At 41.2% G+C, this 22,083-nt stretch overlaps 1 protein-coding gene across 3 annotated transcripts; it reads left to right on the forward strand.

The window, feature by feature from the left end:
* The first annotated feature begins 3,514 nt into the window (after positions 1 to 3,514).
* CLSPN (claspin) lies at positions 3,515 to 20,820 on the forward strand. Of its 3 annotated transcripts, none has more exons than XM_075173158.1 (25): positions 3,515 to 3,644; positions 4,635 to 4,764; positions 5,313 to 5,767; positions 6,483 to 6,650; positions 7,017 to 7,106; positions 7,340 to 7,412; positions 7,954 to 8,062; positions 8,736 to 9,289; positions 10,317 to 10,508; positions 11,365 to 11,552; positions 12,092 to 12,294; positions 12,608 to 12,672; positions 13,074 to 13,279; positions 13,766 to 13,926; positions 14,025 to 14,251; positions 14,489 to 14,603; positions 15,320 to 15,401; positions 16,259 to 16,374; positions 16,796 to 16,960; positions 17,056 to 17,177; positions 17,374 to 17,501; positions 18,019 to 18,121; positions 18,788 to 18,870; positions 19,078 to 19,239; positions 19,449 to 20,820. In XM_075173158.1, exons 1-25 carry the CDS (start codon positions 3,621 to 3,623, stop codon positions 19,560 to 19,562), a joined length of 4,035 nt encoding a protein of 1,344 aa, XP_075029259.1. In that variant the 5' UTR covers positions 3,515 to 3,620; the 3' UTR covers positions 19,563 to 20,820. The 3 variants fall into 3 exon arrangements, with proteins under 3 accessions (XP_075029259.1, XP_075029261.1, XP_075029260.1); XM_075173160.1 differs by having other exon boundaries at positions 14,492 to 14,603; XM_075173159.1 differs by having other exon boundaries at positions 6,486 to 6,650.
* The last annotated feature ends 1,263 nt before the right edge of the window (positions 20,821 to 22,083 follow it).

Here is a 22,083-nt window from a genome sequence, read left to right on the forward strand (position 1 = left end):
CCCCGCGGCGGCAACAGGTGACGGCGACGGCTTCCCGCGCGCGGCCCCGCCCCGCCCCTCGCCTCAGGGGGCGGCGGGAGGCGCTGCCCCGTTCCCGTGCCCCGGGGAGCCTCCCTCCTGTTTTTTTTCTCCCTCCCAGAGCCCGACGTCTGTTCTTAGGTTTAATAATTAACCGGTCAGTGACCGAAAACTCGGGCGCGCTCCGCGACAGCAGCTCTGCGGGCGCCTTCCACCGATCCTCGGCTGTGCCCCGAAACGGGGCAACTTGCCCAGCTTAGCTCATTACACCCTGAATAACTTCCCGTACCAGCTAAACAGCCCTCATGCGATTTAAAACACCTGAAAAAACAGCATTTCTAGAAGCGGGGCGAACCACCGGACGTTGAACACCTCAGGGCCAGCGTGTCCCCTGAGACATTCTGTGAGCACAAGATGGCCCGGTCGGCCCAGCGGACCGGCTCGCGGGGGCTAAGGACCGATGACGGCCCAGCAGCTGGCAGGTGGCATGGAGGTCGATAGCAGCCATGGGACATCACCCGGGAGCTACCTGGAACGCACCGGCAGCAGGGAACGGCTAACGCCCCACTGGTTGGGGCATTCGGCTCCCCGGGGCACCTCACCACGGCCCCTGCACCCGCTTCGGTCACTCCCCCTCTTGTTGGAGAGGGTCCCCTGGGCTGGGTTTCAGCCAGCACCGGAAAGGGAGTGGGCTCACAGACAATAAATGTCTTTTCTTAAAAAGCCAACATTTCAGGCCAAGTGCCCTTAAATAAGGGAGTTACTGACTTTTCGCCTTTTTAAGCAGCTTCTGCTGTTTTAGTGAGCTGCTCCCTCACACACCCCTCCGGTTCTGCTTAGCCAACAACTCTCAGCTGACTCACAAGAATGTCAGAAGTCAAAACATTTTATAAATAATAAATGCTGAGTCCATTTTATTTGCCTTTTTTAACATGCAGGGTTGGTATTTTCCAAGTTGAAACATCAAAAACCTATTTTGAAATGAAATGAAATCTGAGATTCTGACACCAGTTGACGAACGCTTAAGGGAAAACACCAGTTTTACAAGACCAGTAACAAAACCCCATGATGTCGGGCAACATTTCCATGCTATTATTCAGCGTATCTATGTATAAAAAACATGTATGTAGGGCTATGCAAATAGTATGTTAAAAAAACAAGGATACAATCTCTACCTCAAGAAATCTGCAATAAAAAGGCTTGGTCCTGTAAGATGCCGAGTATGACAACTCAAGCCTATATTTAATGTATTATAAATTCAAAAAAGTCAGCAAAGCAATTAACTTGATAAATATTAGATACACATTGAGGCATCCTGGCTGCCAAAGCGGTCAGAACCTTATTTCTGTATGTTAACCCACCCTTATATTGAAAACAGCTACATGTTTCCAGTGCCAAGAACTAATTTGATTATGACAGACAATCGCTATGATAGGCTTCATTTTGAAGATTTGCTTCTAAACATCTCACCCGCTAGAAGTTGTGGAAGGAGTATGTTATTTAGTAAAAAATATTCATAAATTAGCTTTTAAAAAATGAATGTTTTAATATGGTACTTTATCCAGTGCTGTGCTAAAAAAAAAGTTTGAAAAGTTTGCCATGTCTCCTTAATGGCAAACATTTACTAAGAGTTACCTATTCCACGAGAACTGCCTTTGTGTGCCAGGTATGAGTAACAGAACTCGGGATCAGAAATAACCTAATTTGGCAGCAGGCTAATCTTTTTGCCACCTTTTTCTTGCCAGCTGACTCTCAAAACTATTCCTAACATAGCAATAAGATTACAGCCTTGAGCAAGTACAATAAACTGTTTGCTAGCATTTTTTTTTACTGGCAGACTACCTAGAAAGATCCCCAAATTCCAGGAATTTATAGTGTAATGCCACAACCCTTTTTGCGTTCTCAGTTACCAGTCAGAGAACAGCATCAGGAAGCCAAAGTCTGCAATTAGTGCTTCTTCAGCAAAGAAGTGTGTTCTGCAGAAAAAGGACAGACGGTCTTAAGTACTATCTGAATATGTTTTGTTTACATTTGCACAACAGTCTAAAAACTCCAAGGTTTTATTTATGGACAAAAGCAAATACCTTTTTCAAAAGCAGGTAATTTCATTTGTCACTAACTGAGGGTTGTTTTTTCTCTTCTTTCTCTGACTCTATTTAGTAGGTTAGAGATAGTATCTTAATTCTATGGATTAATGGTGTTTTTGTAGAGCCAGCATCTGTCCCCCCCATTACTAAATAGTACTTATTAAATTCCTGTAGCTCCTGTAGCAGCTGCAGGAAACCAGAATTGTATTGTGACATTTGCAGTGGGTTTCATGGACATTTGCTTTCCTCACTTCCTCCGATCTCAGACTTGTTGGCTGTATGGGAACTACCCCAGTAGATTAGTCCGTCTGCTCCTTATTCCCCACGAAACTGTGGCTGCTACCACGTGCTCCAGAACACACTTTTTTCTGGGCTTGCCTTCAGTGACAGCAGATGACTGCTGCTTGACTTGGAAGAAAACACATTACTGTAGCAGTACGTTCCACGAAACAAACCTAATGATGAAAAAGTGCCAGACGTCCACAACTCTAGTTCAGAACAAGGCTGCCGACACTCGCCCCAGCGCGCTGCTCTCCCTCCAGCTGTTGGTAGTGGGAAGTGGGTTGCAAACAGCCCTAGAACTTCCAAGTTCTGGGGAGGGAAAGGAAGAGGTGACACACATCTCACAGCCACTTTAGGCAGATCAAACCATTCTGTGTTTCTCCATGACTTCCTACGGATCTGGAGGAGCCTCCTGAGCACTGGGGTTGAGCTCAACCTGCCACCCTTTCCCCCCTTCGGCACAAGCAGGCCCCCAGGTACTGCAGGCTTGGTGGTGTTACGTGGTGGCAGCACTTTATACGGAGCAGAGGTAGCAAACGAGCTGAGGTGCAAGACTTCCCTACCCAGACCTGTCCGTACTCACCAGTCCCGCTGGCAAGGGGAAGGCTTTGGCACTCCTGCTAGCCAACGCCTGCAAGATGCACGGGCACAGGTCTGCGGCCTCTAGAGCCGACCCAGCGCCAGACACCGGTGTTAGATCACACTGGCTCTGGGCACAGCGCCCGGCTGCCCTCTCAGCAGGGGCCCCGTCTGGGACACGGCCCAGCCCGAGCTCCCAGGGGCCAGCGTACCTCAGGGGGCCGGGCCTGTAGACCCCTGAGGCACCCACGCAGCCTGGCGCCGCACCGGGAGGGCTGTGCGCGCCCCCCGGGGCCGGGCACACGGCCGCAGGCAGGCAGGCAGGCAGGCAGGCCGGGCGCCCCCAGCCGCCCCGCAAGCGCACCCTGACCACAGCGCTCCGCCCGCCCGCAGCGAGGGCGCCGCCACAGGGCGGGCTTATAAGGCGTGTGGGTGGCCCGGGAGCGCGAGCAATGATTGGGCCAGACGGAGAAGGCGGGGCTACGCCGAAAAATCTCCCAATAAAGCGTCGAGGGGGCGGGGCTTCCGGGACAGCCCTGGGCAGCCGTTGGGTGTTTCCGGGGCTGGGCGGGACTGCGGCAGCGCGCGAAGACTCGAAGCGGTTTCCTACGCGGTTGCGCGGCGAGAGCGCTGGCGCTGCGTCGGGCCGAGGCCATGGCGGCGGCGGCCCCCGCCGAGGTGAGTCCTGCCGCTCCGCACGACTGGCTGGCTGCCGCTGGGGCGGTGGCAGCTCGCGGCCTGCTTGCGGCCTTGGGGCTCCTCCGGCTGTGGCGCGGCGGAGGGCCGGGAGGGGCAGCGAGCGAGGTGACGGTGGCGGCGGCGGCGGCTGCTCAGCCGGCGGGATGGTGCCGTCAGCGGGCTCGCTCCTCTCTTCGCAGACTACACTTCCCGGCGCAGCCCGCGGCTCGCCCTTCCGCCTTGCCGCCCGCGGTGCGTGCTGGGAAGGCTGGGCTCGGCCTATCCCCGCGGGCGCGGTGCATGTTGGGGGGTGTGGAGGCCGGCCGCGGTGCATGCCGGGACGGCGGTGCTGGCCCGGACGGGCGCGGTGCATGCTGGGAGCGATGCTGTGCCGGGGCCGCCCGGGGAGGGTGTCGGTGCCTCCGGCCGATCGCCCGCGGCCGCCTCTGCAGCGCTGGGCAGGGCTGGGAGCGTGTCCTGGCCGCCGTGCTGCGTGCTGCCCCCGCAGCGCTGCCGTGACCCCCCCGTGGCGGCCCGGGGGGGGTGTCAGCCGTGAGGGGGGTTCCTGGGGCGCGGGGGGGCCCTTCTATTGCAGCGAGCCTGCACAGCGGGCCGGGGCAGCCTGTCACGGCGGAGCCTTTCTAAGGAATCCCCACAGGTGTCCTCTGGTCCCTGTTTAATTAATGTAGGTGAAATGCGGTTGTGGGAGAATAAAGTTTTCATTCTAATGGCTTTGAATAATAATCAGTGGAGATCAGTATGTTGATTCTCTTTTTTTTCTGTACACAAGCTCGCCTTTAAATACTAATAAAAGTTGATGTAGTGTAATCTCCCTTCACATAAATACCAATTAATTCTTACCGATAATGCGTGTGTATGTAATTGTGTGTAAGGAGTTGGCCAAGGTTTTGGAATGAACTTGGACACCAAGAGTCATCACTATATAAACAACACTTACTATAGTAAGGAAAACTTTATTTTGCTTCGTAGTTTCCATTAGAAGATTTGAATTCAGACTTGCAGAAAACCCTTGATAGTGACTCTGACAGCGGACAGGGCAGCTGTGAAACAGCCTCTCCGGGTCGCTTCAGCAAGGAGATAGCGTCTCTTGATGACAGAGGTCTGTAATATTTCCATGAATTGTGCCCGGTGGTCGTTGCCTTCAATGGTGCATTTTTCCTTTTATAAATACCTTTTTAGGAAGTTGTCATTGCTTGACCTGTATGAACGCAAACTGCATTTTTCGTTGCTCAGAATGTGGGCAGACATCTGTAAATCTCTGAAAAGCATTTTTTGAGGTACAGAAAGGGAAATGGTAAATGGGATGTGAGTGTCTTAATTGCTTATTTCCTTTCTTTTTAGGATTTGCTTAACCTATGTACTTATTTAGTTACTTACTGTGGGTTTTATTACTGTTTCAACGCATGTCACTAATCTATCGGTGAAGGATTTTCAGCTTTGCCTTTTTTTTAAAGGTTAAAAAAGTATAACACTACACTACAGGGAGGACTGGATTTTGAAAACTTGAGTTCAAGCTGATTTGCTGTAGATGTTGACATCTGTGAAATTTAACAGATATGTAACTTTATGTTTAACTGATTGATTGTTAATTCATTTGTGGAATTTTCCTCTCTGCATAATTTCTTTTCTTTTAATATGTTTTGTCAGATTCAGAGGAAGAGATTTTTGTACGTAAAAAAGCAAAAGGCAAGAAGGTGCTTCAGGACAGTGACAGCGAAGATGGAGAGGATGCTGCCTTTTTTGCGCAGAATGATACTCTGGGTGGAGACAAGGAAAATGGAGAGGAAAAAGAGAACATTACCACCCAGAGGAACAAGAAATCTCATCGGATACGCCAAGGTCTGCTAGACAGTGATGACAGTGACACTGGTGACCAATTGCAGATTGCAAACCTTGAAACAAGCAGAAAGTCTGGCTTGCCTGAGAATGAGTTGGAAGAGGAGAGACCCCTAAAATCTGGAAAGAAGTACAGAAAACATAAACTTGATTTTGAAGAAGAGACAGCAAAAAAAGCTGTAGGAAAATCAAGAAGAAGAAAGGAGAAGGAGAGAAGAATTGAGTCCCTTAAACAGCTGAAAAAAGAAAAGAAGCCTAGAGCAGAGGTATGTATTTTGGCAGAAAGTCTCAGATGTTTTCTCAACTAAGTTAAATTTATCACTGCATTCGGTTGTTGTGTTTCAATGCTTCAGCATTGCTATTGTCCACGTTCCTGCAGCAGGTGTGGTATCCACAGGGATCCACGAACACCATGTGAGTCTACCAGTCTCATCTGCAAAGAAAGTACAAACCTTATCGCTTGATGATTTAATGCCGGTGCATGTTAAGCCAGGCAGAAATTCTTTGAGTTCTTTGGGGGTTTGTTACATGCACAAACTGCTTTGATTGGTATTTCAGCTTTTCTTTATGTTGCTCTGCTAGTTTCTGGAGGAAGCGTTGAGCTACTTTGAAGTTGGAATTGTGGTCTAAATAAATGGCTGCATATTGTTGGGAGGTTGCATATTGTTGCTAATTATAAAATGCGTATTTCAAGTGTTAATTTATTCTCTCTGAGCCATTTTGGTCTTCAGTAATTAATGAAATTCCCTACTTATCATAGACGTGGGGAACACTGCTCCATGAATTACCTTATCAACTTTGCAGTGCTATAAAGTGAGTATGACTGGCTTACAGGACACACAAGATGCTAGATTAAAAATGGCATGTAATTTTTCTAAGTTCTTTCATCAAGACCTTTTGACAGTAATCTTAAATTAATGTCAAAGAACTAAAGGGGACCTTCTGAAATGAATTACACAAATACTTTATTCTTATGGCAAGCAGGTAGATGGTGGTGAGCGGTATCCTTTTAATGACAGTGGATGTCTTCTTGATGACAAAGAACTTTTTGATAATGGCTTAGAAGAGGAAAACGATTACCTGCCAGAGGATGAAGAGTCGATAGAATCAATACGAGCGGCAGTGAAAAACAAAATAAAAAAATACAAGGTAACATTTGATAGTGATACAAGATTATTGGTTATTAGTGGGAAGTATTGTACCTGAGCATGTATTAAAACTCTTTTTGACAATGGTGCACTTCTCCTGCTATGGCAGAGGAGAGAATAGTCCTCTGCTTTTTGTTCTTAAAGATCGAGGGATGTTATCCTGGAAAGTTATAACGATAATGCTGTAGTAGGAGCTTTGGAAATCTACCACAAGTATCATGCAGGATTTGTGTTGGTTTATGAGAATACTTGCTAGTTTTGCTGACCAGTGATGATTCTGTACAATTATTTTTACTTTTGACTTGTTTGCCCTTGGTAGCGCCTGTGTATCTAGACAAATAAATGAATCTCTTTTTATGCACTGTAGAACAAAGAACGGTTTTCTGAGGGTGAAGGCTACAAACATGTATTTGATGATGAGAACGAGGAACCTGTGTTAAAAGAACCCAAAAGGAAGGTGAAGTATTCTTCTTTTTAAAGCTCTCCATTGTTTGTTGTAGTGACTCAAATGTTTTCTGTATGCACGCTGTCCAATGTTTTTGTTGATTTGCTATTTTTAATCTTTTTTAACTGCCTGCTTTATTCTGACTCCTTTCTGTTTGAAAGGGAAAAATAAGCTATTTAGAAATTATAGATAGAACCCCATATTTTGTTTTCTGACTTCAGAAGCCTTTCTTTTCTTTCCTTAAGGAGCGGAAAGCAGCAAGGTTAAGTAAAGAAGCCATTAAACAACTACATAGTGAGACCCAACGACTTATTAGAGGTAAAACTTAAATTCTTTCTATGTAGAGGAGTATAAACTATTAAGAAATTCAGGGGAGAAATTGAAAGAATTTACGCGAAAGGTTAGAGCCTTTCACCTAGCATGAGTTATTTAGGGTTGAAGGGTGCAAGTCCATTTTTATTCAAGGACCTGTTAAAAGATATCTTTGTAACTAATGAAAAAAAATCATTGTGCAAACACTTGAGCCTGTAAACTTGTTGTGTAAAGTTAGTGCAATATTCAGAGTTTGATAGGCATGTAATAAAATTAAAACTGGTCCTGCCATTCTGATATTAACATCACAGTTCATTTCCTGATGAATCCATGGGCATGTTGCAAATTTGGTCTTCAAGACTGTTGCTGTTGGCACTCTTTCCCAAACAGCCGTGTTTGCTGTATTGGAGTTTAAACTGTGCTGTTTGTGCCTAGTTAGATGTCTTTGCTGCAAAATACTTGTGTCAAGCATCTTTGAATTTCAGAGATATCAAATAAATGCCTCGGATGATGTTTTAAATTTTCTTTCACCTCCTTTCTCTGGCAGAATCGTCTGTGTCTCTCCCTTATCATGTGCCTGAGACCAAAAGCATTCATGACTTCTTCAAGCGTAGACCTCGACCAGCATGTCAAGGAAATGCCATGGCATTGCTGAAGTAAGGACTTAAACCTTCCTCATATTTTTTCATAAATTTTGAGGATATCCCGGCTTTGCTTTTGAGGATAACCAGACTTTTGTATGCTATAGGCGTTGTAGGACCTACACACCTGCTCTGTGTACAGACAGATTTTTTCTGGTTTAATTTTAGCTGTTGCTTTGACTGGAAAGTTTTACTAAGAAACTTTCTTGGGCTCCTTTAATTCTGTGAACACCTGGAAATTAGGAGTATGTCACTGATAACATAAGGCAATGCTGCACTCTTGACACAGTCATAGTAGTGAAGTAATCAGGACCTAGTAGTAACTCCAGACGCAGTAACATGCTCATGCAAAGTTACTTTAATGTGGTTTAGACTGGACCCCAACATTTTATTTGGTCTATTTCTTCTTTTGAGTAATGTGTAGTAAAATACTTAAGCTATTGTAGTCACAAAATCTCTCAGGAATTTTATACTGTGATAATGCAACTAACTAGTACAAACTCTTTATACTACTCTACACTTCCTTATCTCCTCAAAATGAAGTTTTCCAGACTTCTGTCCTTCACCTCTTCCTACACATTAATGACAAAAATTAGAAAATGATTTCTTTCTCTTGCGAGCTTGTTCTCAACCTCTTCTCCCCTTTCACAATAGCCATGCGTGATATATTTCTTTCTGCCTTCATTAGATCCACTAAATACCAGCTATCCCTAAATGAAGAATCTGCAGACACTAAGAACTTGAACACAGATTGCAAAGATGGACGAGTTGAAGGTGATCAATCAGCAGCTAATGAACCAGAAACAAGCCTTGGCAGAGATGTTGGTACTACTGTGAACAAGCCTCTTGCTGATGTAGGGAAGAACTTGACAGAAGACTCTGCTGAAAAGCCCTGGCAGGACAGTGATGATTCTCGTACTGTTAGGACTGTATTAACCGATAATGATACAGAACAACAGCACTCTAACTTCCTAAGCACTGATTGTGGTGAACAAAAAGAGAATGAAGTTCCTGTAGCAGTTGGAGGAGATGCCCTTGAGCGAAGAGAGGAAACAGCACCAGACTTAGAATGTGAAAAAAGCAATCGACAGGTGGGGCCTGGATTGGCGGCACAACCTGAAAAAGTGAGGAAGTCCAAGTTAGATAAACTTCGTGAACTGGGAATAGACCTGTCCATCAAGCCAAGAATCTGCTCTGGCAATGAATCCTTTATAAACCTGGATGAATCTGATTCAAATAAAGGTATCACTTTTATTATTGTAATCCTGTCAGACCTGTCCAAGTAAGCAGAGTTAATCTGACTTTAACTGGAAAATCTCTGAGAAATGTTTAGGTGATAGAACAGTCAGGCACATTCTCTTACTAGTACGGATTCTTTACTTAATGTTGGTATCTATTTTCTTTCAGCTGATGTTTATAAGGGAAGTTCTGAGTCCTTAATATTTGAAAGGTTGAAGCAATGCTCAGTGGTAACTATTTAATGATGAATGATTTATTTTCATTTTGCTGTAGTGAATTATGTTGGTACTTAAAGCACATGGGAGCACTTTTTTCAAATTGATTCAAAACGAGGCATGCAGTAATTATCTGGAAACAAAACTGGCCTGTGTTCCAGAGTGTTTACCACTGATTTTGTTAAAAGGCAAGGCTGGATAGCAAGTGAAAATTTACTTTTGCAGCAAGAATGTTTTGAGTGTCTTTTAGGTACTGGAATTTGAACATCTACTCATCAATATTAAATAGTTGATGTTGTTTCAGGGAAAGATTGCAAATGATTAGGCAATCTTATAATTCAATTAAATCTATTATGTATTAGAAGATATTAAGAGGATGTCCGGATTGGATGCTACTTCTGTGCATGCAGGAAACTGACCTCTGCCAAGAAACTGTTTTTGTCAGCCATTAGTCTGGTTTTAGATATATGTGTTAACAGAAATTTAGAGATGCCTGGTGGCTGGAAGGCTAGACTGGAAGTGAATTGAGGACTTGTGGATAAATCATAGTCAATGGTAAGGTAACCTAATATTAGCTAATATCAATTAAATACAAGTTACAGCAAAAATATTCCGTAATGGTTTGTTGTTTTATTAGTCAAAAAGAATGGCTTTGCAAATATTTTAATATTAAAGATTTAGAGTTTTTAACTAAATTCCTTTGGAAAAAAAATTCTCAAGACCTACTCTTGATATAACTTTAACACTCAATGCTTTTAAATGCTATCAAATAAATTTAATTTGCATTTTGAAATTTAATTAATATGTATTTAAAGAATTAGAAGCCTTGAAAGCACGTTTCTTGAAGCACACTCTTCGGACATCAAAATCCAAAGTTGAACGGACCATAAACATGAACATTATTCGTAAGGAGACTACATCTGAAGGCAAAGAGGAACTGAAAGCAGACGTGGTACCAGCAGTGTTAGCTGCAGAGAGCCCGGATGAAACAGTCCACACAAAGCCAGGTCGGTTTGGGAGGAGAAGTGATGATGGTTGGATTGGAAAACACTTTTTTTCTCTCTCATTTCCCCTTTCCCAACACTGCCCCATGAAATACAGACAAAGGAATTTTCATCTCTAAAATTAATATGTATGGGATAGCCCTGTTCTTAAAAAAGAATCTTGATAGACCTCTTAAATAGCACTGGCCAGTGCAGAACAGCCTCAGTCAGACCTTTGTGACTGGTTCTCTGGATTTCTCCCCATCTGTACCAAAATGTATATAAACATATATCTGCACTGTTGTTTTCCATTAGCCCTCTGAATGTAACTCTCGGACTTCTTGTGAACTATTACCATTTATTAGATCTCCCATGCTTCCTTATTTCTATACTGAGTTTCTAATAGGATTGCATGTATTTACAAACAAAAATATGTGTGGAATGTGACTCTCCTATAGTATTCATTAAAAGAAATAGACTATTTGGCTGGTTCTATGGGCACGCATTATTTTTAGCTGCTCTTAATTATTTCATGTGCTATAGCACGTCTGCTCATGGCAATTGGATGCTCTTGTTCCCAAAAGATGCAGTGGAGAGACAGACCCTGTTCTCATTCAGAGGGCTGCACTGGTGGCATTTATGGATAATGAGGAATCTTGATAATTCATGAGATTGTGTGGTCTCTCTAAATTGAGCTCATTGAAACTAACTGCTCTAGCTCTTATAGCTGGCAGATCGATTCATAAAAACATTTAAAAACAAGTCATTTTTTAATTCCCTTTTTATGTGTGTAGTTACGTTAGATTGGATGCTTGAAGGCAATGAAGTTAAGGATTCACTGTAGTACATCTAATATATTAATTTATTCATTTCTATCCAGGTGAAAAGCTACAAATGCTGAAGGCTAAACTCCAGGAGGCCATGAAACTCCGCAGGACTGAGGAACGCCAAAAGCGGCAAGCATTGTTTAAACTGGATAATGAGGACATGTTGGAGGAAGAAGAGGAGGAGGAGGAGGAGGAAGAGATGACAGATGAATCTGAGGAAGAGGAAGAAGGCAATGATGAGGTCTGTATGAAACACTTTTACCTAGTCAGCTTCTCAATTCTGCTGCCTCTCCTCAATGAAATGAGACTTTTGTACACTATTAATATTAGGGAAATTGCCAAGAATTCTTCCTAGAAACTAAAAAATTGCTACAGTTAGCATGTTTAGGGGTTGGATTATCTAAAACTGAATTTATTAGTATTTTCTTTATTTGTCTAAACAATTAAAACCAAATATAAGTGTATGAAAGATTCTGGTGCCACTTTCTCTTTTTATTTATCCTTGCCTCATTGCTAGCAGGGGACAAACTGAGGTCGCTTGCCTGATCTGGGGAAGGTTTGCCATGGCCTTTCCTTTTTAAAAAGGATCAGAATAGCTTGGCTGTTTCAAGCACTTTTATGTCAGTTGTCTTGGAGCGGAATAGGTGCGTGTAAGAACTGTGAATGTCACTCAGCTTCATCCTCCGCAGGTTAATATGTTTTCTTGAAAAGTATGCAAGGAAGTTGACAGATCAAAGCAATGATCGCCATATCTCTGCTGTGTTTGGGGATGTTTTTTAGAATGCGGAATTTCTGCTTGGCGAAGCAGAGGAAGATAATGAAGATACAGAAGAGAAACATGTTGCAGATGGCGATAAAGAAAGCGACAAAGAATCAATTGATGGAGAAAAGCTGGAGAAATCTGTGCACTGTGATTCTGTTCCCAAACCACCTTCAACAGAGTCTACATTGATGCTTTTTAAGGACAGCTCCTCCAAAATGGGGTACATAAACCAAGCTTTAAAGATGGTGCCTGAGCAATTTTAAAATTGATCAATACATGTAGATGTTTTGATTTAAAGTACTTTTTATAAGTATTTTTTCTGTCTTGTTCCATTAATTATGTGTGCATTCATATCTATTTTCTTTAAAAAACTTAATGACTGTAATTGTTGTTTAGTGGAATAATCTGTTTTTTAATCAAAGTGTACTAGATGTATTTTTGTGTGTTACCTTGTTTTTTGCAATTAGGTTTGACAGACAATAGCAATTCACCTTGTATATATTAGCAAATTCATTTTATTTAATGAATTGCAGATATTCACTTCCTGATGAGAAACTTGAAATGGAAGAAGTTGCAGACAAAGGACCTGCCAAGTTAGGTAAAGTAGAACTATTATTGTAGCTAGCATTTTTTTCACATGGCACATGTAGACATTTCTGTTTGGGATTGGTACTCAATATTTTTGTTATTTAATCACCTGTATAGTTATACAGTATGATTATAAAAGTTTAGACTCGTGAAAGACATGGGAGGGCTTGAAACAAATAGAGGAAAATAAAGTTCAAAATGATACTGGAAAAATTACAGAAACAGTCAAAAGATGAAATTCAGTAAAAAAGTGCAATATGCATCCTCTATGAAGAAAGAAATCCAACATGAGCACAGAATAATGAAATTTTGGCAAGGTGTTGGTGTTGCAAAATAGTATCTTGAGGTTCTACTGGATCACACGCAAAAAAGACGTTAAGCACTGTATTTAAATACTTATTTTCTTTTCAGAGGATGATGATTCATTTTCTCTACCAACACCAGCAAAAGAGAATAGCCATAACAGCAGCTTTGAGTTGATTGGCTCCATGATTCCATCGTATCAGCCCTGTCACAAACAGATGTCGCGTGGAGGGAACTTCTTATCTGCAGCAGGAGGTTTCAGGTCACCTTCCCCAGGTTTTTTCAAAACAAGCTTTATCAGCTCTGCTTCTAAGGTAAGGTTCTCGGTCCTGTTCCCATCATATATTAACACAATGGGTAGTGAATACATGTATTTTATCCTGACTGTCATATCTATGAAAAAAATAATACCAGAAGAAGGCATCTAGTGAAATGCTTTTATATGAGTAAGATTTCAGAAAAGCAAACTGTCCCTGGAGTTTAAAATGTCTCCACAATGGAATGGATAAAAATGAAACTATAAAAACTTATATTCTAAAACATCAAAGAAAAGATGCTATAATCTGTTTTTGATATCTAAAATATATACATCATAAATATTTTTTTAAGCATACTTACATGGGCTACACAACATCTGATGTCAGTGAACTCCCTTGATTTATCAGAGCAGTGTGGACATACTTGACTCCCTGCATGGTGTTAATCCTTTAAAATAGATTAAATGTTTTATCCCATTCTTGCTTTTGACTTCTAGGATTGAAAAAAAAAAACCTTGTATATTTTTGTATTCTTTTGACTAGAGCTCAGGAAAGACGTCTGAGCCCTCTCTTCCCATAGAAGATTCCCAGGACCTGTATAATGCCTCTCCTGAGCCTAAGAGTTTATTTCCAGGGGCTGGGGAGTCACAGTTTCAATTTTCTCTGGAAGATGACACTCAGAGCCAGCTGCTTGATGCAGATGGGTAAGGAATAGGTGTAAAGGATGACGTTTTGTGCCTTTTAACAGAAATAGGACATACAGACCAGCAAGATTTTTCTAACTACAGACTTTTTCTTTCAGGTTCTTGAATGTTGGACAACATAGGAATAAATATCAATCCTCAAAGCATCAGCTGACTCTGGCTAGTATGGATGAGAATGCAATGGATGCCAATATGGATGAATTACTGGACTTGTGTTCTGGACAGTTTAGCAGTCAAGCTGAACACGTGCCAAATACCAGCAGCAACAAAAAGCAGAACATGGAAGAATTGCTCAATCTTTGCTCAGGAAAATTTGTGTCTCAGAGTATGTCCTGAATTCTGTTTTCAGCTCTGCTGGTTACTTGATTTATAAGCTTTACGCTAAAGTACCCTTTAGTTCTGGGCGCTAATGCAGAATGTGGAACTTCTGAGACTTCAGAGAGCTCTAACAATTTGTTGCCTTTGTGGGAGCATGCTAACTCTCGTTTCTAGGATGCTCTCTGACATTTTAAGTGTAGAAATATATCTGTCTAGTAAGTTGCCATTTTATTACTTTATGTAGCAGGTTCTCCAACATGGGCATCTTCAGTATCTTCCAAGGCAGAAAAGGACAGTGACATAGAAGATCCAATGGCAGAAGCTCTAGCACTTTGCTCAGGCTCCTTTCCCACAGACAGGTTAGCATTATTCTTCCTAAAATTTACAAAAGCTTATAGTGGTAATTGTTTCACTTTTAATGTGCTTTCTTGTTCGACATCAATTCAAAATGCTGTAAGCAAAAGTGTGGTCTGTTTTGGAGGTGAAGGGGAGGAATATTGCAAATTGCTCAGCAATCACTCTCTAAATCAGCAGCATACTGTTTCCCACAGCTACCGTGAAGGGAAATTATTCTTTGTCTTTCACTGATAGTGAAAGATGTGTTGAAGGACTTCCATCAAATTGAGAAAAGATTGTCAGAATGTAGGACTTTAGGGTTCTCTTCTGGGCTGTTGCCAAACTACAGGAACCATAACCAAATGTAAGTTGGATACTTGTATTTTCTCCATTGGTTAAAGTGGAAAGGTGTATGGCTGCCTGACAAAAGGATAATGAGGCTTAAGAAATGGGAATGTTAGGGAGATCCAAGAGGAATTTTAGAGGGAAACAAACTCAGGATTTAATATTTGCCTCATGGTTTCTGCAAGTGAAGACCTGAGATCTTAAAACATCGATGCTAACAGGGATTTTGGGCATCTAAAGCAAAATGCTGTTGAGAGTGTAGCTCTTTGAACACTCACAGGTAATTGCTTGAGACCAGCTAACATGACGGTTGAAATCTTGCCTTGAATTACTGCGAAGCCATCATTGGAGGTGGAATGAAAAAGTGCATTTCTTTCATCCACTTTTCCCATAGGGAAGAGGAAGATGAGGAGGAGCAAGAAGAACTTGGTGATTTTCAGCTTTTAACAGATGACAATGCCTTTGATAGTGAAGAGGTACGAACTGATGGAGCAAAGCAACTGCTACAGTATTCTGACTATGAGAACTCCGTTTATCTACTTAGTTTTTTAATATAACCATCAATGCAGAGTATTGTGACTTCCAGAACAAGTTACTGAAACATTTCTAAGAGCAATGTTTGGATCATTTAAAATGTCTGCTGTCCTGGTTTCAGCTGGGATAGGGTTAAATTTCTTCCTAGTGCTGTGTTTTGGATTTAGTACGAGGAGAATGTTGATAACACACTGATGTTTTCAGTTGTTGCTAAGTGCCCTCCTAGTCCAAGGACAGCTCCCGTGCCTACTGACTGAGCTAGGTGCACAAGATGGGAGGGAACATAATCAGGACAGCCAGCCCAGCTGGCCAATGGGCTATTCCATACCATGTGACGTCATGCTCAGTATATGCATGGTAGGCGTGATCCAGGAAGTACCGATCGCTACTTGGTTATCGGTCAGCGCGGGTGGTGAGCAATTGCATTGTGCATCACTCATCTTGTATATTCTATCATTATCATTATTATTTTCCCTTTTTTTCCCTGTTCTATTAAACTGTCTTTATATCAACCCACGAGTTTTTTCTCACTCTTACCCTTCCGATTCTCTCCCCGTCCCGCTGGGGGTGGGGGGAGTGAGCGAGCGGCTGCGTGGTATTTGGCTGCCTGCCGGGTTAAACCACGACAGTCTGCTTAATATTATAATATACTGGATAAAACATCTTACCATAGCAAACCCTCTGAAAAATCTGTGGTGTTTTAGTCTGTGTTTATTGATTGAAGAACAGAAGAAGCTGTCATTACAAAGCCGTCTGCTTTCAGAAATGCCTTAATTTCTGAAAACTTTCTCTTTGACAGGATGAAAAAAGTGGAGACAGTGATCCTGAAGAACCAGAAATTGGCGACGAAGAAGCAGAAATTAGCGACGAAGAAGAAGAACTGCTGAGACATAGACAGGGCTTGAAGAAAAAACTGTAAGTACATCTTTTTTGTATCTCACTTGCCAGGCAGAATAGAATCTTAACAGCACTAGAAATTTACTAACCCTCTCCAGCATTAGTAGCTAATGTTTATATAGCGTTGGCTCTGGTTGTTGTGGCGGGTTTTTTTTGCTTTGGTGCTGTAATGTTGCATGAGTTTAACTATGTTGCTGGTGGGCTATAGAGGATTTCCGTTATAATTTCCATTATAGATGGAAATCAAAAGGCCACAATGAAAGCAATGCAACATTTTTTGAACAAAATTTTTTGGTCTTTTCAAAAATTAAAGATTAATCATAATTTCTCATTTAGAATATGTGTTAATTTTATGTCAAAAAGATAAATCTTGCTTTCAGAAGATGTGCAGGATGATTATTGGTCTACCAAACTGAAGTCTTTTAACATTCTTTTACAGAAAACTGCAGGATTTCATGGAAGATGAGGCAGAGCTGTCAGGGAGTGATGTGGGAAGCGAGGACGAATATGATGGTGAAGACCTGAATGAATATGAAGAAGAGATTATTGATGAGGAACTCCCTAATGAAGTGGAATTAGAAAATCAAATAAAGAAATTACACATGTCAGTGACAGTATTAGTATGTATTTTTTGTGCGTGACATCGTGGCTCTTGGATATAATCTGGACTAACTTCCTCCCTTTCTCCTGTGTTGATAGGAAGGCAATGCTTGATGATGACAAGCGTCAGTTACGCCTGTACCAGGAGAGATACCTCATTGATGGTGACCTGCATAGTGATGGCCCTGGCAGAATGAGGAGATTCAGATGGAAAAACATAGGTGCCTTTCTGATCCATAGTTAATAGATGGGGGTGAAAGATTGGAAAGAGAGTGTAATAAAGTCTTTCAGAAATACATTGGGTTGGGGGGGTTCTGGCTTTTGGGTGGTTTTTTTTTTGTTTGGATCTTTTACTAGTCTGCATGTTTTATGCCTCTTTTAAAATTGATAGCTAATTATCTTTTTTTCTTTGTCTAGATTATGCTTCACAGATTGACTTGTTTCAGAGGGATTCAGATAATGATGATGAAAATGAACAGTTTGATGAGACAGAAGCGAAATGGAGGAAAGAGCGATTTGAACGAGAACAGTGGCTTCGTGAGCAGGTATTAGTTAGCTTCAAGAAAGGCATCTTGCTCAGTCTTTCTCTATACCATTGCTAGATCTGAAATCGTTAGTTCCTCAAGTTAAACTCTGAAAAAAATACCATTCATAAATCTATCTCTGTTTTTCATCATGAATTCTGCTCTTTCTCTTCAAGTATTGTACAGAGAGAGAAACTAATTCAGCAGGGAGAGGCAAAACAACTATGTTCTGAAACAAGTCAGCTTCAAAGCTGGAATAAATCTCTTACGCTGGGAGCATAACTTCCAAGTTTTAGAAGTTTCAGTATTAGGTCAGCTTTGTCAGCTAAATGTGATACTACAGGTTTGTTGTTCATTAATAGAACGAGGATGATAAGTATCTAAGAAATTGCAATAAACTTTTACAGTAGAAAGTAAATAAAAAAGACTATATTAATTTACATAGTGAAAGATCTTGGTCTACATAAAATACTGAATGAAATGTTCATTCTTAATATGAAGTTTTTCAGTTTTACAAAGTGTCTTCTCTCTGCTACAGAAGGAAAAAAATAAAGAGCAGGAGGAGGAGGAAGAAATCGGTGAAGACAGCCAGTTCATGAAACTAGCAAAAAAAGTAACTGCTAAGACCCTACAGAAGAAAGGTAAGTTTACTTTTTATTGAAGTGACAATCAAATAAGAGAATGAAAGCTTAACTTCCAGTCGTCGCTCATGGTCTCCAGTGACGCATGCCATGGATCATAAAACTCCAGTGTCTAGTTTTCTTACACCAGTCTGAGCTTATGTCTTCCAGAACTTGAAAAGCTAAAGGTATAAAAGCATTGAAAATATGCAACTGCAAGGTTGATGATAATTGTGTGTATTTACTTAATAAAATAGTATGTTACCTCTTGAAAAAAAATTGTAGAGTGGAAATAAATTCCTCTACGTGTTTGTTTAGTCTTTTATTCTTCATTTGCTTGCCTTTAAGTCGCAGAGTAGAAGATTGTAAGTGACATTCAGCCTAGCAGTTTCTCCAAATATCTGTGACTCTATGTAATGTAGTGAAAATAAATTTAAGTTTTCCTTGGTTGTGGCAAAATCATGACTCCAAGTGTGCAAAGCTGTTTCAAAACCAAATTTTCCTTTCTAACTGATAGAACTAACTGCCAGAGTCATCTATCAGTTGTATGTATAATTTGATGCAGACTTTTTTTTTCCCTACAGTATTTACTGTCTGTTGCCAATTCTAAGTTCTTCAGTTTGATATAAAATTACATTCTTTCAAATGAAGTTCAGAAACTGGTATTCTCCTCTTTGTCTCTGCTAGCAAGCCCAGCAGCAGTGGTACAAGACTCAACACTATTGCCCAGGAACCCATTCGAAACGTTCAGACCTGCCAGTGACATCCAGGTTGGTAATGGTTCTGAAAAATGGTATTTCCAAATGGCATATATAAAACACAGCAAAGTCAGCTGACCCTAGATTCTGGCCATTTCTGGTTTCTATGGTAGTGAGAAACATTTTAGTAGGGAGTAGTCTTTTCTATTAAGAGTAACCTACTAAAAGAGCTGTCTTGTTCGTGTGAGTGGTTTAACACAGAATTTCTTTGTTCTTCAGGTAAAAAATGGGTCTCTCTTGAACAGACCTAAAGCTGTCCTTCAGAAACTAGCAGCAATGTCAGATCTTAATCCAAACGCACCTCGAAATTCAAGGAATTTTGTCTTTCATACGCTTTCCCCAGACAAGAGTGCAGAGGCAAAGCAGAAATCAAAACTTCAGGTAAAGATTTGTGTGGAATGTGCTGCCAATTGTGTAGATTATTTAAAGGTACTGACACTAAGCACTGCCAAGTAGTTAAGAGCATTGCTGTTCTAAATTTTCTCTATGATTTCCTAGTATGTCTCTCACACCAAATAATTCTCTCATAATTAAAAATTTAAATTTTGTGGAGATTTTTGTATATTCTAATGTATTCTGCTCCTCTGTAGGTGAAGAAAAGAGGTCCTACTGCAGTGATAACGTCTCTGGCCAAACGGCCCAGGGTAGAGAGCACAGAGGAAACAAGTCAAAGCCGAAGCATATTCCAGTACTTGGAGAGCTGAATATTTCTGTTTAGGGCCAGAGGTTGTATCTCATCTCTTTGCCAGTTGCTGTTTGTTTTGCAAATCTGCCAGCAATCATCAGGAAGGTAAACACATTGCTGTACGTTCTCGTGCTGTCACTTAATTCACAAGTTCCAGTAATTTCCAGGCAATGGTCTTGTTTATTCCACTTTGGTTTTTCTCAGTGCTCCATGGCAAGCGAGAGCACAAAATCCATGCTTGGTTTGGAATGAAATGGTAACTTGGTCTTTCCCAAGCATTAAGGAAACTTACACTACTGCATACCGTCCTCATACAATCTCACGTGGTTCAATAATACCAGTTTCATCTGAAAATACCATTCGTGTGACAGGTATGATGCAGAAGTGCTGCAGTTAGGTTAAAGCACAGATGAAGGACGTATTTCTGCAGGTTTGGGTGAGAAGAAAGCAGTGTTAACTATGGCAGGACATGTTGTTGTTTACACTTGCAGTACGAAGGTAGCTATGGCTTCCTCCGATGTCTTATTTTCTCTAATGTTAAGCATTTATTAGCTTGACATTTTAAGCTCTAATTTATGTTTGAAATGTATACTTTTAAAAAAGGTCACAGTCTTTTATGAGGCAGTATGATAAGGATTTCTTTCCAAGTTTTTATTACTGTTTATGTTCTTACACATGCATATGAATGTGTGTGTGTGGAGAGGGAAGAATGTGAATGTTGGAGAGGAAAAGGAGGTGTGTCGAGGTTTTTTTATTTGCTTTTTTGGGGGGAAGTTGTTTGTTTTGTTTTGCCCAACTGAAGACTCTCTTAAATCATCCGTTCTGTTGTTTTCATGCAAGCTGCACTCATCCCAAGAGAAATCGTCCATTTCTGAACAGCTAGTAATGAAAGGCCTTCTCTAGAATGAGGAAATGATCTAATAAGGATCCATCATTCACAACTATTGTAAATAGTGTGAAAGAAACTTGAGAAAGAATATACAGCATTTCTGACATTTCTGATTACGTGTTGAATGTGTTAGAGACCAGATAATGGTAAGACAGTGGCCTGCTCTGTCTAAAGACTGTCTCTGTCTAAGACTAAACATCCTTCTAGAACTTGATGTCACATACTTGCTGACTCTGTCAGAGAAGTGTCCTGAACTGTAAATTTTGTAACATCATAAGCATACGCCTGGTGTGCTACATGTAAAATATTTTACTGTATATTATGTTTATAAAGAATTACGGTACTATTGGAGTGCAATTTTACAATAAAACATGTTTTTAATTTTGGAGGCAGTTGGAATTAATTTACAGGATTTCACTCAGTTGTGTGTACGTGGGGATTTTTTTCCAAAATGTTTGTCTATCGCTGTCTCTTTTTTTTCTTTTTTTTTTTTTTTCATTGCTGCTTTTCTTTTGTAACCACAACTAAGCCTTTCACTAGGAACAGCTGGAATAATATTGGAATACAACAAAAACACACACCCTGTGTTTACTGGAATGTAAATTCTCAAGTCCTCAAGTCTCCCACTTAGGTTTGCATAAAATTCTTGGTCCTAAGAATATGTTTCTTTTTACTGCTTCAATAGTTTTGGTTTTGTTAGTTCCTAGACAAAACTTCCTTTATCATTGGCTTGAGGCATGCCTGTTTCAGTTCATTCTAGCAATTCTAATAATTAGTATACCTGGATTTGGGATGGGAGGTTTAGGGAAGAGAATGAAGGAGGAAAAGTCATTTATCAGATGTTTCTTGGAGAACACCGTAACTGAAAGAAGATATCTGAATATCCAGTTAATTCTCTATTATGGTGTTTTCACTGATTTGTAAGTTGTACTAATTCAGCACAGATTTACTGGACAAAAACACTCAAAGCTGCAAAATTCAGCATCTTCTCTTAATTTTGCTAATAATGCCTGCCACTAGAGAGCAGCAAGAGAATGCTCTTCCTCTAGCAAAAGGGGAAGGGTGATTAAAGCTTAAACTATACTCTGACTCAAGGGGCAATTCTTACAGTTTTCCATGCTCTATGGCATTGCAAAGGATTAAGTTTATATAGACCTATAATTGCTACATTTTTGCATTAGAGGGTAGTGGCTTGAAGAGCAACTTTAGAGGGTTGGCTTTGTCCTAGTGGTCTTACTGGCCTCTCCTCAGCATATGCTAGCCACAATGATAGCATTTGTTTCGCTTTCCCTTCAGAATTTTCCCTTCAAAATATGTTTTGATTGTTCCAGAGCCAAGAGTAGAAAAATACTGTTGGGCCTGAAGAGCTTATAAATTGAAATTCGTAGAATGGGAAGATTTCTGGCTACTGCTGTTCAGAGTAAACGTTTTCCCCACAACAACCTTCCAGGAGGTCAGGCTTTGCTGCTGGTAAGCGCTCCATTGCACCCCAGAAATTCCTTGCGTGAGAGTACGTCCCATGCTGTGCTTTGGGGAGGCAGGGGCGAGTCCTGTAGGAGCCGAAATCTCAATAGCAGGAGATGCTGCTGCTGCTTATTGCGCCAGCCTCCATCTTCCCACCAGGGCTGGGGGCTGGGGGGTTGGGCCTGAC

Source organism: Calonectris borealis, chromosome 25 (genome assembly GCF_964195595.1).
Source record: "Calonectris borealis chromosome 25, bCalBor7.hap1.2, whole genome shotgun sequence".
NCBI classification, from domain to species: Eukaryota; Metazoa; Chordata; class Aves; order Procellariiformes; family Procellariidae; genus Calonectris; species Calonectris borealis.